General features: G+C 45.2%; 1 protein-coding gene across 4 annotated transcripts in view; it reads left to right on the top strand.

Annotated features, from left to right (window-relative positions):
• The window catches only part of Evl (Enah/Vasp-like), a 150,765-nt gene that overhangs the window by 75,054 nt on the left and 58,334 nt on the right, over positions 1-17,377 (top strand). The window contains exon 1 of one of the 4 annotated variants that reach the window (XM_036205989.1): positions 9,206-9,248. The exons of the other annotated variants lie outside the window; for them this stretch is intronic. Coding sequence (XP_036061882.1) covers positions 9,238-9,248 — 11 coding nt within the window. The 5' untranslated portion in view covers positions 9,206-9,237. Of the gene's footprint in view, positions 1-9,205; positions 9,249-17,377 lie in introns of those variants that run through there. 4 annotated transcript variants of the gene reach the window in all.

Consider the following 17,377-nt stretch of genomic DNA (forward strand, 5'->3'; position numbering starts at 1 on the left):
CTTCTAACTCCAGTTTCAAAGCCCTCCTCTGGCCTCCCCAGGCACCAAGTATGCATGTGGTACACAGACATACATGTAGGCAAAACATCCATACACATATTTTAAAATAATACATTAACAAATAATACATAAATAACAAAGTAGACAGTAGCCCAGCTAGCTCTGGAGTGTGAGCTTTTTCCTCCAACTCTGAAGGGTCTGTCCTACTGTCTCATTACCTCACTGCTGCTGGGTATAGAAGTTACCCTGAATTTTGTTCTGCCAGTGGTTTGGTTTTCCATGGAAAGTTTTTATAGTTTCCTCTTTATCTTTGATATCCTTAAACATGCTCTTTGTTTATGTGGATACCTGTGTGCACTTATCTGTTTTCCTAACTGTATTTGTGCTCTGCTCTGAGCTTTTACATTGCTTTGGAATTCTGCATAATTCTGTCATTATTTGTCCAAATATTTTATCTCTATTTTTCTTTCCCTCCAAGATGGCTTTTATAGAGAAATGCATGTTTCTGCTCCTGCCTCTCTCTAGGCTCTTTTTCTTTTTTGTTTTTGTCAGTTCTGTGAACCTATTTGGGTGTTTTGTTTTATTTTTCTAACCACTGCCTAGACTGGGCCTCTTGAACTCTGTGAAGGCTAAAAGTTGGTTGGTTCTTGTTCCTTGTTGCTTATCCCCACTTAATGCTTTAAGTAACTTTCCTTCTCTCCAAGGGCATTTATCGTGCTCATTGCATTTGAAACTTCTGCTTTTCATTGTCGAGGTCACTGCTCTGTTTCCTTCTAAAGTCTTTTTTTCATGATGCTTGCATTCTTCCAAGATAGACACCCCTGAGAGTTTATTATTATGTTCTTGGACATTCAATTTCCATACCTGCGTATGCTGCAGATGAGTTTAGCAGGAGCTTAGTTAGATAGGGAGGAAGTACCTAAGGCATAGGCTCAACCCTCCTTTTCCATGTCTGCCTTTGCCTATGTGGCTAGTGACTTAGGAACTTCTTGAGTCCCAGTCCTTCCAGCAGAAGAGCTTAACTAAGATTCTGAATATGCATCATACAGATCGAACTGTTAATAAAAGGTGACTGAACCAAAGGGCAGCGTCCTTGGAGGAGTAAGTGGATGATACCATGCCTGTGATATTTCTCTGCATTTTGCTCAGTAAACACTCGGTGAGGTGTAGTATGAATCTTAAATGGTCTTATTAATAAAAACAAATCTGGGCCGGGTATTGGGGTGAATGCTGGAAGATCAGAGAAGCAGAACAAGCCAAAGCTACCTCACCTGGCCAGTTCCTCAGCTGATCCTGTTTCCTCAGACTGGAAGCTTCTGAGTCCTCATCCAAATGGATCTCAGCTGAACTGTGCTGCTCAAAGCCTGAAAGCTTTGGTCCTCACGCCTTATATAGCTTTCTGCTTTCTGCCACCACTCCCTGGGATTAAAGGCTCACTCTCTGGGATTAAAGGCATGAGTCACCATGTTTGGCTGTATCCTTGAACACACAGAGATCCAAACGGATTTCTGCCTCTGGAATGCTAGGATTAAAGGTGTGTGCTACCACTGCCTATCCTCTATGTTTAATATTGTGGCTGTTCCATTCTCTAACCGAATTAGCGTGCACAATATTTCAGGGACACAGTACCACCACAGTGAGGTAAAATGTGTAAGCTGAGTCTTGGAAGGCAAGCCCAATTTTGATTGCAGATAGATGGAGAGGAATTTCTGGAGGAAGGATAACTAGGAGTGAAGGTGCAGAAGCCCGAGTTCAGGCTGGGCTTTACCTCTCCTGTGTCAATTCATGAATATGAAGAATGCATGTAAAGTCAGATCAAAGCAACATCCTCATGAGTGCAAAGACCATGAAAGTCTTGGGTCATACATAGGTAGCTAAAGAGGTTGTGTTTCCCCTACAGAATTGCTCAAGTGCTAGTATCTGGCTGTTTACACTTTGTTTTCCAAGCCTTGTACTTGAAGAGAAAAAGCCTGTGAGGGCAAGCCCTAGGCTGCTGGTGGATACTGGGAATTTGGTTCTTCGCATTTTGCCTGGAGTGTGTAGTAAGCTGGTCTTCACAGAGCTGGTCCGCTTTGGCTTTGGCAGTGCCTACAGCAAGAACAGCAATTGTGTTGTATGAGTGAGCACAGTTGGCTAGCTGTGTTATTTGAGTGTAAGGCAGTCATTGAAAATACTCTAGCAAATCCAATTTCCATTTTGGTTTTTGAAGTCATAGTTGAGGCTCTAAAGCATAGTTGAGGCTCTAAAGACTCACTCAGATAATGACAACAAAAATAACTTATCAATTAAAAGGCCTAGTGCACATTGCTAATGCAATTTCATCAAGTTGGAGAAGGTAGCAAATTTTGGGTGATGATTTCTCTGCCCTCTTTACTACAGGTGATGAAGTGCCAGTTCTGTAAGAATTATCTCCTGTGCTGTCAGTCAAAGTCCCTTTTGGTGTCCCCAAGGGCTGAGTGTTCACAGTTGACATCCCAAAGTGATGGTGTTGAAGGTTGTGGGCCATTAGGAAGAGGTCATTAAAGGTCACTAAAGGCATGTCCTAGAAAGTGTGGAGGGATCATAGCCTCTCACTCTATGGGCTTCCTGGATGGCATTGTAAGTCGTTTGCTCTGCCAACTGCTTTTGCCATTGTGTGTCACCATTACCAGAGGCTCAGAGCATGGGGCTGCCTGATCTTAGACTGGGCCCTTCAAAAGCATGAGCTCAGTCTCTTCAGTAGTAGGTGTCCAGGCATTTCGTTATAGTGATATGAAGGTGATGAACATGATGCTGGTGAGGTTACTCCTTCAGAGAACACATAGATTCTTGAAGCCAATTGAAAGTCTTTATTCACTGGCCAGTGGGCCACACAGACAGGTTGCCCAAATTGTGTAACCACGAGCCTTACCAATCTTGTCTTTTTTGCACATAAGCTTCCATTAGCAAGAACAGTTACCAATAAGCAGAGCTACAGAAGCCAAAAAGTAAAGTTAGTATATTTAGGGACTTTCCCAGAGCTGTGGACATGCTGAATTAGGTTGTTGTTCTCGTTTTGACAGGTGTTGGGGTCTATGTGCTGGGCTCCTAAGTCAGAATGGTGTCTTGGTACCTCTAATAAGGCAATGGTTGTGCTAGGTTCTGGAGACCTGATACAATGTTCATATGCATTGCACTGAGGTGAGATGAACAGTGCTTAGCCTGTTTGCTGATCTCTTTCGGAGGCTTCCTAAGTAAAGAGTTCCTGGCTTTGGGGTCAGCCCCTGGCTTGTTTTAACAGACTCTAAGTTCTTTGGGATCCAGCAGTGTGGGAAGTACCTCTTGCAGGGCAAGTGGATGTTTCTGTGATGACATGCCAGAGCCAGAGGCTTTGGCCTGTCTGCTGCAGGCATTGGTGTCCTTCCTCATGATTCCTTCATGTTTGTGCAGTCACCATTTACCCTAAGCCTGCAAGGCACCTTCAGTACCCTAAGCTCAGTGCTGGTACTGAGCTTGGTTCATGGTATCATATTACAAGCTGCTTCCTCAACAGGATGGGTTTATTCCTCACCAAACTGCTTCCCCAGTGCCAACATCCCCTATCCTATTTTCTAACATTTTCTGTTGTCTTGGCATGATTGATTTAGGGCCTGTTACGTACAGTCTTTTGTTTTGTTTTGGTTTTTGTAGGTGGAAAGGGGGCATATGTGACATAGCATGTATGTGGAGGTCAGAGGACAACCTGCAAGAGTCAGTCCTCTCCTCCCTCTGGGATCAGACTCAGCTCGTTAGGCTTGGTGGTAAGCTCTCTTACCTGCTGACCATCTCAAGGCTTCATCATGGAGTTTAAAAGACATTCCTTTCAGTGAACAGATGAGGAAGCCAGAGTTGAGGGTGAGGATAATAACCATGGAGTTCTGCATAAAGCAACGGTAGGCCAGGGCCTCTCTCCTTCCTTGCTCCTTCCCATAATTCTGCTAAGTGTATTATTAAAGTTCCAGGGTTGAGCCAGGCGGTGGTGGCGCATGCCTGTAATCCCAGCATTCAGGAGGCAGAGGCAGGTGGATCTCTGTGAGTTCTAGGCCAGCCTGGTCTACAAAGCGAGTTCCAGGACAGCCTCCAAAGCTACAGAGAAACCCTGTCTTCAAAAACAAAAACAAAAACAAAACAAAACAAAACAAAAAGTTCTAGGGTTGAGTTAAAAGACCTCCCAAAAGGTTCACTCTAGCTACCTGCTTGCTACTGGAACCAGAAGATAGTAGCACCATGTAAAGGACAGAGGAAGTGGGGAAGGAAACTGAAAGGCACTTTCTCACGGAGAGAGACCAGCATCTTCAGGAAATGGAAAAAAAAAGCCTTTGCTAGTGTAATAACCATGAAGTGATGGTAATGATTTACTTTAAAACCAGCTGTAAAATGAATAAAATCTACACAGGGCACTGAAGCTCACAGAATACCAAATCCTTGCTGTTTTTAGTTGCTAAATGGACAGCCTAGGACTCTGGTTCTTGAGAAGTACCATGATAAGCCTCACGTGGCCAGAGCCGTCTGCCTCTGTTTGCTTTTCTGTCTTAGAGAAAATGGTGGTGTCTAAGCTAAAGAGATCACAGGAAGCCGATTCTGGGATTCCAGGTTACATGAAGTAAGACTTGTAAGAACTAGAGAAGGAGGAAGCTCTGTGGTCTGAACAGAGACAGCGGCTCCACTTGTATGTAAGGCTCCACTTGAGCTGTTGCCTTGGGGCTGCCTGTGTGGTGTAGTGCTCTTCAAGGAGCCCAGCTCAGAATGCCCTCTGCAGAGCTAGCTATGCACTGAAGTGCGATGCTAGAGGTCATGTAATGCTATAGGAAGTGAGACAGTCTCCTCAACCTGAGCAAAGAGACCCCCTGTGGTTTGAATGTAAAATGTCTCCCTCAGGCTAGTAGTCAGTCCCCAGCTGATAGTACTGTTTGAAAGGGTTGTGGAACCAATAGGAGATGGAGCCTTACTGGGGGAAAGTAGGTCACTGAAAGTGGGGGCCTTGAGGTTTTATCCCCTGACCCTACTTCCTACTGTTTTCTGCTTCTTGATTACTGACACAATGTGACCAGATACCTAATACTCTTACCTTTCCTGACATAAAAGACTTTTTTCCTTTGTTTGTTCATTTATTTGACAGGGGCTCACTCTGTAGACTATGGTGACCTTAAACTCACAGAGATCCACCTACCACTGCTTCCCAAATACCAGGTTAAAAGTGTGTGCCACCACACCTGGCTGGATCCCTTCTTAAACCATTAGCTCAAGCAAACCTTTCCTTGGGTTTTTGTCACAGCAACAAGACAAATAAACAACATAGAAAACTAGACCTTGGAAAGTGCCTGCCATGAAAGTGTAAGGACCTGAACTGAGTTCAGATCTCTGGCCCCCATGTAAAAGGTAGGCATGACAGCATGCATCTGTAACTCCATCGCAGTGGTTGAAAAGGAGGCAAGATAGATCTAGCTCATTGGCCAAATGATGAGTTCCAGGTTCAGTGAAGGACCTTGTCTCAGTGAAGGACAAAGATGGAAAATGGTATGAAGTAAACGATTGATTGAATGGCCTCCATGCGCACACACAAGTGTGCAGTCACTCACATATATACACACATGAACACATATGTACAACACACATACAACAACAAAGAAATGCAGACAGTAGAAGCCTGGCTCATAAGATTTCAGAGTGGAACAAGGCCTTTGACAGGGCCCGGATTAAAGTCCATTCATGTGATAATCTGGGGGAAATATGCCTGTATTCTGCCTGTGTCCTGAGAACTTGAATAAGGCTAACTTCAAAAGCAGTGGACTTGCCAGGCCTACTGCCTGACACCTTTACCCTCATCATTCAGGAGGGAGAGGCAGATGGGTCTCTTTGAGTTTCAGGCTAGCCTGGTCTGCATAGTAAGTTCCAAGCCATCTAGGGCTGCCTAGTGAGACCCCGTCTTTAAGAGGAAAAAAATAAAGCAATGAACTCATTTGTTTGGCAAGGGATGTTTCAAGGCAGTGGATCCACTCAGCTTGTGGCCTTAACTCAGGCTCTTATCCAGGTCTACCGTGAGAGCAACAAGTGGGATAGAAACTAGAGGTGTACACTTTCAGAGGAAGGAGCCGTGAGCAAGTTCAAGTTGCAGATGAGGTGGTGCAAATGTAGCTGTAGTTATTAGATAGGAACTCATATTTCATAGGGATGATAGGAAAGGTTTCCTGAGGAGACCTAGCCACCAAAAACTCCACCTTATGAAAATGTGAGTTTATTTGATACAAGAGAGCCTACAATAAGAGTGTCTGCAGGGGTCCCTGCTGGACAAACACCCAGAGAAGTGTTTCCTGGGGTCAGCCTTCATGGCACAGAACAACTTTGATCCAGGCTACATCTCCAGATGGAGGTACGAGGTAGGAAGGTATCAAAGAAAGTGGAAGGCTCACACCCAGGTCCAGCCCACTGAAGCCAGGAGTGTGTGGCACGATCAGATTCCTTCCAGGAAGCCCTGAGAGGTCTGTCTCAAAAGCGGACAGTGGAGAGTAAGTGAAGAAGACACCCTGTATCAGCCTCTGACCTATATACATGTGTACATACAGGCATGCATGCACCCATAGATACATACACATCAATACATACACTAAAAAACTAAAGAACTTCCTGGGCTTGGTGGTTCATGTTTGTGATCCTAGCACCTGGGAAGTAGAGACAGGATTAGGAGTTTGAGGTCATTCTTGGCTACATAGAGTTTGAGGCCAGCTAAAAATCAAAAGAAAGGTCACTTAGGAAGAAAGGTCAGAGTAATGTATTGCATGCTTTAAAGATGAAGGAGGGAGTCATGGGCCAAGGAATGTGGTATTATGTAGGAGGTGGGAAAGGGAAGGGACTAATTCCTCTGTAGAGCCTCAAGAAGGAAGTATGGTATTTCCACCATCTTAATTTAGCCTGATAAGATCTGTGCTGAAAATCTGATCTGTATTGGACTTCTGACCTACTGTTACCCTACAGAATTATAAGATAATACATTTTTATTGCAGTAAGCCACTAAGTTTGTGGTTATTTGTTACAGTATTAACAATAAAGAATATATAATAGAAAGTATTCTTAATAAAAGCTCCAAGATGTATAAAATAAGTATTAACAGAACTGAAGACAGAGAGAGACTATATTTTAAGGCCTTAGCAGCTGATAAAATATTTAAAGAAAATAGTAGGGACATAGAGATTCAGCACCTATTAACCACCTTGACCTAATTGACATTGGAGAGAACACACTTTCTCTCTTGTGACCATGGTATGTTCACCAAACTGGACTATATATTGGACCCTAAAAGTCGCTATACAGATTAAAACAATCCAATTCATACCCGGAAATATAAAAGAAATCATATTAAGCATGTGCTCTGACCACAGTAGAACTGAGTAAATAGCAACAGAGCAAGAAAACACCAAAGATTTTGAAGCAAAACAAAATTAAATGACACACTTCCAAATAATCCACAAATAAAAAGAAAAATTCACAAGGGAAAAATAGCAAATACTTCAATCAGCAAAAAACAAAACCACAGGTCAGAAACATGATTTGCAGCTGACATGTGCTTACCAGAAAATATAGATCTTTAATGCCTTTGAAAATGCATTTTCAATGTTCAAAGGATGTTCATGTTTCCATTTAGAACAGACCTTTATGCTGTTCTTCACACAGCTACCTCCCATTGTTGAAATACTACTTCAGTGCATCTGTTTGCCCACAGATCTCTCTGTCCACTGTGCCCCCAGCCCTTCTTTCCTTTTTCATAGGATCTCACTGTGTACCTCAGACTGGCCTCAAACCCGTGAACCTCCTGAGTGCTGGCATTGCAGGTGTGCCGATCGCATCAGGCCGTAGGGCTGTAAAGACAAGGCCTGCCCCTTATTCCAATTCTTGGTTTTTGGTTTCTAGCACAGTGCATGACTTTTTGTGAGTTTTCTGCTAATTTAACGAAACTCGAAGAGTAGATCTTTATGGAAATCCATGGAATAGGCAAAAAAAATCACCCTGTGGTCCAGTTAAGGAAATGGAGGCCAGAGTCTCTGGGTGAGTGACAAACCTAGGCTTCCCATGTTTCTGCAGTGTTCTTTCACCTGTGAATTGCTGAGTGCAGCATCCTGTTAGAAAGATGTGTCTTGCAATCACAATGCAAATCTACCCTCGAATCAAACGGTAAGTCTGTTATAGCTGTACACACCAGGGCTTTCTGAGTCTATCAGTCTTCTTATAGGGTCTTCTAGGAAGTCATCTGCCATGACCCTGCACTATGTCAAGTGGAAACAAAGTGTAGATTCTGCAGTAGTTCTGACCTAGACCAGACAATGGATAACAGTCACTGTTGGGGCCAGCACCACAGCCTGGTCCCCAGCTCCTGGCCAGCTTTGTTAGGTCTCAAACCCTGGACAAAGGGCTAACTAAGGTGCCTGTTAACATATGAAAGTGGACACTGGGGTTGGGGATTTAGCTCAGTGGTAGATTGCTTGCCTAGCAAACAGAAGGCCCTGGGTTCCATCCTCAGCTCAAAACAACAACAACAACAACAACAAAACCCAAACAAACAAACAACAACCAAAAAACCCCAAAAACAAAGTGGACACTGTCCACCAGCCTCTCTCAGCATCTCCAGTTCCTGTTACGGAGTCATCCTGGCTGGTGTGCCCCACCCTAACCCTAGACTCCGCAGCCCACAGACTGGGCTGCTCTTCCCCCAGCTGCTCTTCCCTATAACCTTAGCTTTTTGGCTCAGTCCTGTTAGCTTCTTTGTCTCTCTGGGTCTCCTTGTCTCCTGGCTCACTCCTGGCCTCTTGACTCCTGCGCCACCCCCCCCCCCCCCACCCCCCGCTTCTCCTCACATAGCCCAGTTCAGTTTGCTGGTCATGCCCACTCTGGACTCTACCTCTGTCTGGGCTCTCCCTTATAATAAAACCTCATCCCCTCAGGAGCAGTTGTGCTCCCTTTTTATTTCTTCTTGTCACTCAGCAGGAAACTCAGGAGCTTGAGATAGCCAGTCTCAGGCCCAGGCAGCAGATCTCAACCGCCTACACTGCTGGGGCCCCGTGCTGTGAGCTTCTTGTTTCACTGTTTTCTACATAGGTTTCAGTTTTTCACTTGGGTTTGTTTCCCCTTTGTCTCTGGTTGAGCTTCCTTTTCCTGTTTGGTTTTAAGTAGAGTCTAAAATCGTAGCTGTTTTCATAGGGTCTGTGCTCCTCTGATCCACAGAACCCCCTGTGCAGCCTGCACTCAGCCATGGCCCCAGGGTGAGTACAGGGACTCAAAATGGGATAGAGGGGTGTGAAGAGGAAACCTAAATTCTTAATGTTGAAGGTTCTGTAGAGGTCATCTCTGGTCCTCTTGGATACCAGTCAGTGATGGGAACATCTAGGCTTACCAAAATCCTAGAGCAAGTTAATGGCCTCAGTCCCCACTGCTGTTTCCAGTCCCTGGTCTGTGCTTGTGAATGCTGATGACCTTGAATCATTTTTGTCTTACCCAGACTTACCCAAAATTGACCACTTACCTTGGTGGGTAGAGGGGATTCTGAACTCTGAGGGGAATTTTTTTTTTTTTTTTTTTTTTTTTTAAGCTGAGGATCAAACCCAGAGCCTTGTGCTTGCTAGGCAAGCACTCTACCACTGAGCTAAATCCCCAACCCCGGGGAATGTTTTTTGACTCAGAGGTATGAGTGGTGGGTCTAGGCTATCTGCAGAATGTCCTGAGGCAACTTGTATCCTGTGCCTCTGGACCAGGATGAAAGACCTGAGTTCCTTTTACACAAATCTGTGGAGAGATTTGTCCCCTTTTGGCTTCTGGGCCCATAGACAATGTTGAAGATTGTTGAGTAGTAATCATCTGCAAACCATGTTGTATTGTGAGTGGACATGAGTGCCCCTTTTTCTGTAATTTACATGAAAGGTCATGATAGGACCAAGTTTTATCCTCCAGGAGTTGGGACTTTTATTTGTTTAAATCAGTATAGCCTTGTGTCTTCACATAAAATAATAATCCCCGACTTTAAAATTTGTTTGCTGCCTCACACCTTTAATCCCAGCATTTGGGACTGGGCAGGAGGACCTCTTGAGTTTGAGGCCAGAATGGTCTACAGAGTTCCAGGATAGCCAGACTACACTGAGAAACAAACAAACAAACAAAAAATTATTTGCAAAATGCTGCTTCATCACCTGTCTTCTTTTGCCTTTCTTGGATGGGTAAGGAAGGTGTTACTGTTTCTGCTTGTGTCTGAGGATGCTGTGAGATTTCTGCTTGTGTCTGAGGATGCTGTGAGGAGGCTGTGAGATTCCCCAAGGCCCACCTGGTTGAGGAGGGAGCAGGCCTGGAGCTTACTCAAGATGTGCCTTCCAGGCTCTTGAAACGCATTTTGCAGTGAGCTATGAGAGTGAGTGAGACAGCGAGTTCGGCCTGCCAGTTGCTCCTGGGCAGTCAGGAAGCACAGCTGCCCCTCCTGTTAGTCTCTGCTGAGGAGCTGCAGCCCAGCTAAGCCAGGGAAACACTGATTTGTTGCTTGAGTTTTGAGTTATCCTCCTCCTTTGCAGCCAGTTTTCTGCCATTTTAGTAGTTTTCTATAGCATCAAGAGATTTGTGTGTGGAGCTGTGAAAAACAGAATGCTTTCCGTTGAGAGGTATGCTATTTTCAGTTGTAAATTACGTTGTAAACAGTTGAGGAAGCCTACTGCTGGTTACTGGTGGGAGAAAATAGTACCAGGAGGAAATAGGGAGGAGGCACCGAGAGTTTTTAACTTGGAGAAGTTGCAGCTGGAAAGCACCCTGGAGACAGTGACTGCAGGCCCAAGGCAGCAGCACTTCAGGCCTTGAACTTTGCACTCTAGCCAGAATAACTGCTCTGTGCTCCTTACACACTCCTAGCCTTGTGCTAAAGAAAAGCCCTTTGCACCCTACCATTGTGAATGACGCTGAGTTTGAAGTCCCATTTCTAGCTCTGGAGACCTAGGGTTGGGCAAGGCTTTCTGCATGAGCTAGTAGCTGAAAGTAAGGCAAAAGCAGGTTTTCTGGAGCCTCCTTCCTCATCAAGGTTGTGTGTGCTTCTCTATGCAAATGGGCTCATGACTCAACCCTGGGACTGTCTATGTGAGAAATGATGATAACATCTAGATTCCCCACTTACCCCGGCATCCATGGCAGGGCTCCATAGTGCTTCCTGTCACCAAGGCCACTTCTGGACCAGGAGCCCTTTTCTGAACACTTAGTCAGAGATAGTCTTGTATATTAATAAAAGACCAGCCTTATTAATATACTTCCCAGAGACTCAGAAGAGAGACTACGAACAGTGAGAACTATTTTTGGGAAATGAATTTAAGTATACCAGTCTCTTTGTCTATCTACTTTATTCCTCTTAGATAAAATCCTGTCTACACAACTTTAGTTCTGTTCTCATGCCTAGCTCTTTTCTTGCCTTATCTCTCTCTACATTTATCTGCTGTCCCCTCCAGGTTCTATCTTAATTCTCTCATCTTGGTTCTGCCTCATATAGGTCCTTCTCATCTTGTTCTTACCCATCTGGCTCTTCCTCATCTTCCATCCTGACCTCCAGTTCTCTAGTCAAAAATCCTCTCCAGCCAAAATCCTTAATATCCTCTCTTCGTTCTCCTTACACCTCAGTTCCCTTTAGTCTCTGAGGTGTTCAGTTATAAACCCAAGCCACAGTGATCTTCTGGCAGAGCAAGGTCACCAGGCTTGTATTCTTAGCGGGTCTTAAAGGCAGTGACGGTCAGACTTTGTTTTGACTTTGTTTTACATCCCAAGAGGGGAGTGGTAAAGGAGGAGGTGAATTGAGAGCTAATGATCAGTTAGTATATCAAGACTGTGCTCAGTCTACATTCCTAGAAGTAGTTAGATAAGAATTTAGGAGTCTATAATGTAGTAATAGAAAAGGATGGTCTCAGATTGTACAAGAAATAAAGCTATCTGCCTGACCTAGGGAACAGGAGTGGTTTCCTCAAGGGTGTTACCTTAGTTCAGGAGATCATTTGGTCTTGGATGCTTGATAGGTATTTTTAGATAAATACACTGTTAGGAGCTTTTTTTTTTTTTTGGTTTTTTGAGACAGGGTTTCTCTGTAGCTTTGGAGGCTGTCCTGGAACTCGCTTTGTAGACCAGGCTGGCCTCGAACTCACAGAGTTCCACCTGCCTCTGATTCCCGAGTGCTGGGATTACAGGAGTGCGCCACCACCGCCCGGCCTGTTAGGAGCTCTTGGAAGCACTTATAGCATTACAAGAAAATCACTGTGGGAACCAGCTAATATATATACAAAAACTAAAATATCACCAAGACTTCTTAAGCCATGGCTTGACCTTCAGAAAAGTCCTTGACTTTTCCAAGTAGGAGCTTTTTTGATAATAGCTGAATTCCATTACATTTTCCTGTGGCTTGCAGCAAGATAGGAGCTGAATTCTCTTGCACACTTGTCAGGACACAGAACACTGTATCACAGCAGTACTGATGAGGACAAATGGGGGAAATGAACCCCCCCCCCCCCCCCAGCAACTGGGCTTCTGAAGTAGATCAGTGACGGAGTGATATGAGAATGGCATAGAGATGGATCATACACGGGAACATCACATGAAAGCAAAGCAGGCACCCCCAATACCCAGAGAAGGCCAAAGATTATGTGTCCTTTCCATGTAGACAGCCCATCTAGAAAGAGGAGTGGGCCCTCAGCTGAGTAGGTGACATACCGCCTGGGTGTGTGTAGCTTCCATTGTCTTCCACATGGGGCACAGCACATGTCCCTATAGGAATTCCAGAGAGGGTCATCATGACAATTGGATTCTTTCTAAGGGATCCACTTTCAGTGGACAAGGGAGTCAGGGAAAGCTTCTCTTACACATTTGCTATTCCATGAAGCTAGAAATTGTCCACACACCAGGGTCACAAACCAGAGGACAGCATTCCTGTACTCCTTCACAAACATTATTCACAAATACATATCTGTTTCACAGAGAAATAAACCAAGAGGAGGAGAAAGGACTGGACCAGAAGTGTAGCTAGTGAATGGTAGATCCAAGCCTGGAATGAGTGTCCTGAATGCTGTGCTGTCTTAGAGGAAGAGCTGACCTCCAGCCTCAGACCCATGGAGGGATAAGAGCTACATCGGAGTGAGGTGGTACTCTGTATAGGACAGTGCAGCACAGATAATAGGTAGGCAAATGTAACGCCATATTCCCATAATCCCAGTACTTGAAAGTCTGAGGCAGGAAGGTTGCTGTGAGTTTGAGGCCAACCTGGTCCACACAGTAAGCAATTTAGTGAAATCCTGTCTCAAAACAAACAAACAAACAAACAAAAAACCTACTACAACAAGTCCTAGGTAGCATGAACATCTGTGGTTGAAGAGTTGGGGCTGTTGATAGAAAGTGGCCTCTTAGAGAATGCTAAAGCACGGGAAGGATTTCTTTCAAACAGGCCATAGCAGGTATCAGTCAGCCTGGGGCTGCTGGAGCTGCTGGAAAGACAGTTTTACTAGGAGCAGAGGAAGGGCAGGCAACAGTGAAGAAATTATCAGAGAGCTAGGAGAAGAGCACCTGGAGCAATGGGAGAGAATGGTGGACCACCATCTTAGCTGTCCTTTGTGGGAACATTTTCTTTAACCCTGCAGTGGTTACCTGAGACAGACATATCATTTAGAAATGAAAACTGGTGTAACAGAGGAGGACAGCAAGTGCCCTGAGGTGAGAGCAATTCAGTTGACCAGAGAGCCAGAAAAAAAATAGGGAGGGCCTAGTCATGTGACTGTGGGGAAAATGGAAGGAAATGAGGCCAGGAATGTAGCACACAAAGCCTGTCAGTGCACACAGAAAGTTTGATTTTACTTATAAAGTTATGAGAGGCTTTGGAGGGAAGGAGAGCTAACTGAAGCCTGAGCACATTCCTACTGGCCACTGTGACAGGAATGGAGGTAGAAAGTCTTCTTGGGAAGCTGCCTCAATCATCCAGGTCCGAGGCAGTAGACTGGGAGTGGGTCTAGGGCAAGGTGGAGAGAGGTAGCCAGATTCAGTAGGTATGTGGGAGGGATAGCTTGAAGGACTTCCTAGTATACCCATGTGGGTGGGAAGGAAGGCCAGGAATCTGGTGTGACTCAGGTGGGTGTTGTTGGTTCCAGGGGAAACAGGGCTTACTTAATTCAGGCAGCCTGGAAGAAGCTGTGGGCTTTGGACTCTGTACAGCATACATCCCCCAAAATGTTTCTTGCACAAGGCTGACAAGCAGGAATTAGCAAATGTCACAGTATAGCCTTGGAGGAATACAATGTGCATGAGTAGTTGATTGTCCCCCTTTCTAGTGTGAGCCAGTGCGATTCAGTCCTGCCCCTAGTCTCCCAGTGGTCTTTAAATGTTTAGGATTTTTTTGTCAAGCACTCCTCACCTCCCAACATATCGCATAATCATTCAGGTTTTGTTCACTATTTGTTTTCCCTCTCCACCCATTCAGAACTAGAATACCAGTTCTGAGGCAGCAGGGACTTTTGGTCCTTTTAGTTCCCTAGTATTTCTCCAAAACCTAAGATAATGTCTGGGAACTCACACTTATTGAATTTCTAGTTTGAATTCTGTTTTTGAAACTCTGTACTTGAAGATGCTTGGCTGCCATAGCTACTGCTCAGTGGAGCTTCCTCCAGTGTCAAGCATTGTGGTTGCTCTGAGTGGGGAAGGAATAGTGGCCCCCTGTGTAGTTGATACTGGCTATCCACACAGTTGTCTCCACTGCTCCCAGGGGCCTGCAGATCTCCTTTGGGTGAAGTTGTCTGAGTCACCTACAGCCTCAAAGAGCCCCTTGGATTTTCTTCAAGGTCATCTGTCCCAGAAGAGTATGACCAAGCAAGCCTCAAAGACCACATAGTTAACTCTTTTCCCTGAGATCTGATGCCACATTATCCAGGAGAACTTCTGAAAGGTTTACCCTCCCTCCTTACCAAGCCCCTGGTCACTTAAAACAGGGCATCAGGTTCCTCAGGCACCAAGTAGAAAACATGGGTGATCTGGTCAAGCCCAGTGGCTACTCTGGTAATTAAGTCACTGGGGAGAGAGGTCCAACAGCTGCCCTGTGTAAGTGCTGGGGGATAAGCATTTTACCAGTTGAGCTACATGGGTTGCACGTTGCCCCCAGCTTCTGAGGTGGTGTCTTGCTTTCTCCCAAGCGAGACAGCACTGTTAAGGTGCTTGTTCTGGGTCACACAGGGTCTTTTCTGCAGCAGGGATTAGAGCAAGGTCTCTTGTGCCACATCTGTCCTTACAATTGCAGCTCCTCAAGGGAACTTGTTCCAAACTGTACTCAAGGTTAGAATCAAGGCTTCTTATTCTGAGTGTTTACAGCCTCAGTCGTCCCACACTGTCACTAACTCTGCTCTCCTGTAGTAAGTTTTGCACCTCTCTGGCAAGGGTCTATTGTCCTAGAGCTGCTTGGGAGCAGGGGGTATGTTGCTCATTTCTGTCTGTTCCTGTGCCTAATAAACAGTACATAACTACTCAGCTGTTGATAGGACTGAGCCAAAAAGCTGTGCTGAGGATTGGGGGTGTTAGGTGAGACTCCATGCTCATTCCCAGGCTCCTAATTTACCCTCAGAGCTGAACAGTGCCCTAGTCTTTGTCCCAAATTGAGTCTCCACAGCTGTCTTGAGATTGTGCTGAAACCCATTCTACTTAATCAAAATCACAGACTGATAGATAACACAGTTTGGACTAGAACATATCAGACTTTCTGAATGCTTTTGAAGCACTAAGTAGCCTAATGTCCACATGACCTATTAGGTGGCTTTCCAAGCAAGGGGTAAAGTTGGTGGCTTTGAAATGATTTAGGAAGTGCTGTGAGTCTAAGAATGTGAGATTTCCTTAACAGTTTGTTGGGGTATTCTTTTGAGAATCCTCAAGTCTTCAGAGAGAAGTGGAGACCAGCTATACATACATTTAGGATGGTGGCCTCATAGGATAAAGAGCAAACATCTGAATTCCTGTGACCTCCCAGTCTGAACCTCTAACTAGTCTGGATGGAAGCAAAGATGTCTGGGCACATGGAAGGAAGCTGCACACCGAGTGGGTCCACCTGAAAGCATAGCATATGGCGGTTTACTGTTCCTCTGGACAGACATTTTCCTTGTTCAGGATGCTCTTAGCTGGGTGCCAGTCACATTTGCTTCACTTCTCTCCTGCTTCCTCAGCTGCAAACTTGAAAGATAGTCCTGCATGGTCATTACCCTGAGTACTGGCTTGTATGTACCATGTACCTCTGCTATGTGTGGCAGAATGGTGAGCTAGCTGGGACTAGACCTTGCTTCCTGACTTCCTCCAACATTCATTCATAGCCATGTTCTCTGGCATACATGTGTATATTTTTGATCATAAAAGAAGAAAAAAAGCCATGTGGAGAGGCACCAAGCTACTGCTGTGTCTTACTCCATGGCAGCTCTGAGGATGAGAAAGGGTAAGACCTTGGAGGAGGCAACTAGAGTAGGATGGTGGGAGCAGGGCAGGTGGAGCACGTGAGAGTGATGAGGGTAGTGGGAGGCTGGATGACGCTCCAGATGGTTCCTGTCCAGTGACATTTCCCATAAACTTCATGTAACGCAGTGTGAGGAGGGAATAAATGAACGGTGACCAAATCATAGTAGGCTTTGCCATGCATGTTCTACTGTACTAGCGTGTGATAGCTCCCCAGAGAGCTTGGAACTAAGACCCTGTTTGCTTTATCCACAGCCTCTCACCTGAAATCCAGTAGAAGAGCAGGAGCTCTGCTTCATCCTTGAGCCTCCAAGTAGCTCTTATGAAGGACTGCCTTGCTCCCAGCTCTGGGGGCTTCTTTAATGATGGTCTCAGCCACTTTTAGGGATCACTTTTGGTGTTATATGTTGAAAGCAAACAAGCAGGGCTTTATGCGTTGCCTCAGAGTCTGGTCCAGTTTCTTGGCTTGGGATATGTATCACTGCGTACTCCACCACTCACTAATTCCAGGCTGCCAAGTCAAAGGCAGATGGTTTATATCAAGTGAATATGGAGTGGGAGTCTGGCGGTACTGACATGTCCTGACCTACAGAAACTTACAGTCTTGGGGCACATAAGCTCTAAATAGCTTTTTGTTTTTGATTTTTGTTTTTTAAGACAAGGTTTCTCTGTAACAGCTCTGGCTGTCCTGGAACTTGCTCTGTAGACCAGGCTGACCTTGAACTCACGGAGATCCCCCTGCCTCTGCCTCCCAAGTGCTGGGATTAAAAGCGTGCACCACCACCACCCAGCTCTAAATAGCTTTTATAAAAGCTCCAAAGTGATCATATACACATAGGACCTGCAATGGGGCCAGATGCAGAGATACCTCCTGGAGACATGAGTGACAGACACCAGTGTGTTACTATAGCACTGGTTT

The sequence above is a fragment of the Onychomys torridus genome, chromosome 14 (genome assembly GCF_903995425.1).
Source record: "Onychomys torridus chromosome 14, mOncTor1.1, whole genome shotgun sequence".
In the NCBI taxonomy this organism is placed as follows: Eukaryota; Metazoa; Chordata; class Mammalia; order Rodentia; family Cricetidae; genus Onychomys; species Onychomys torridus.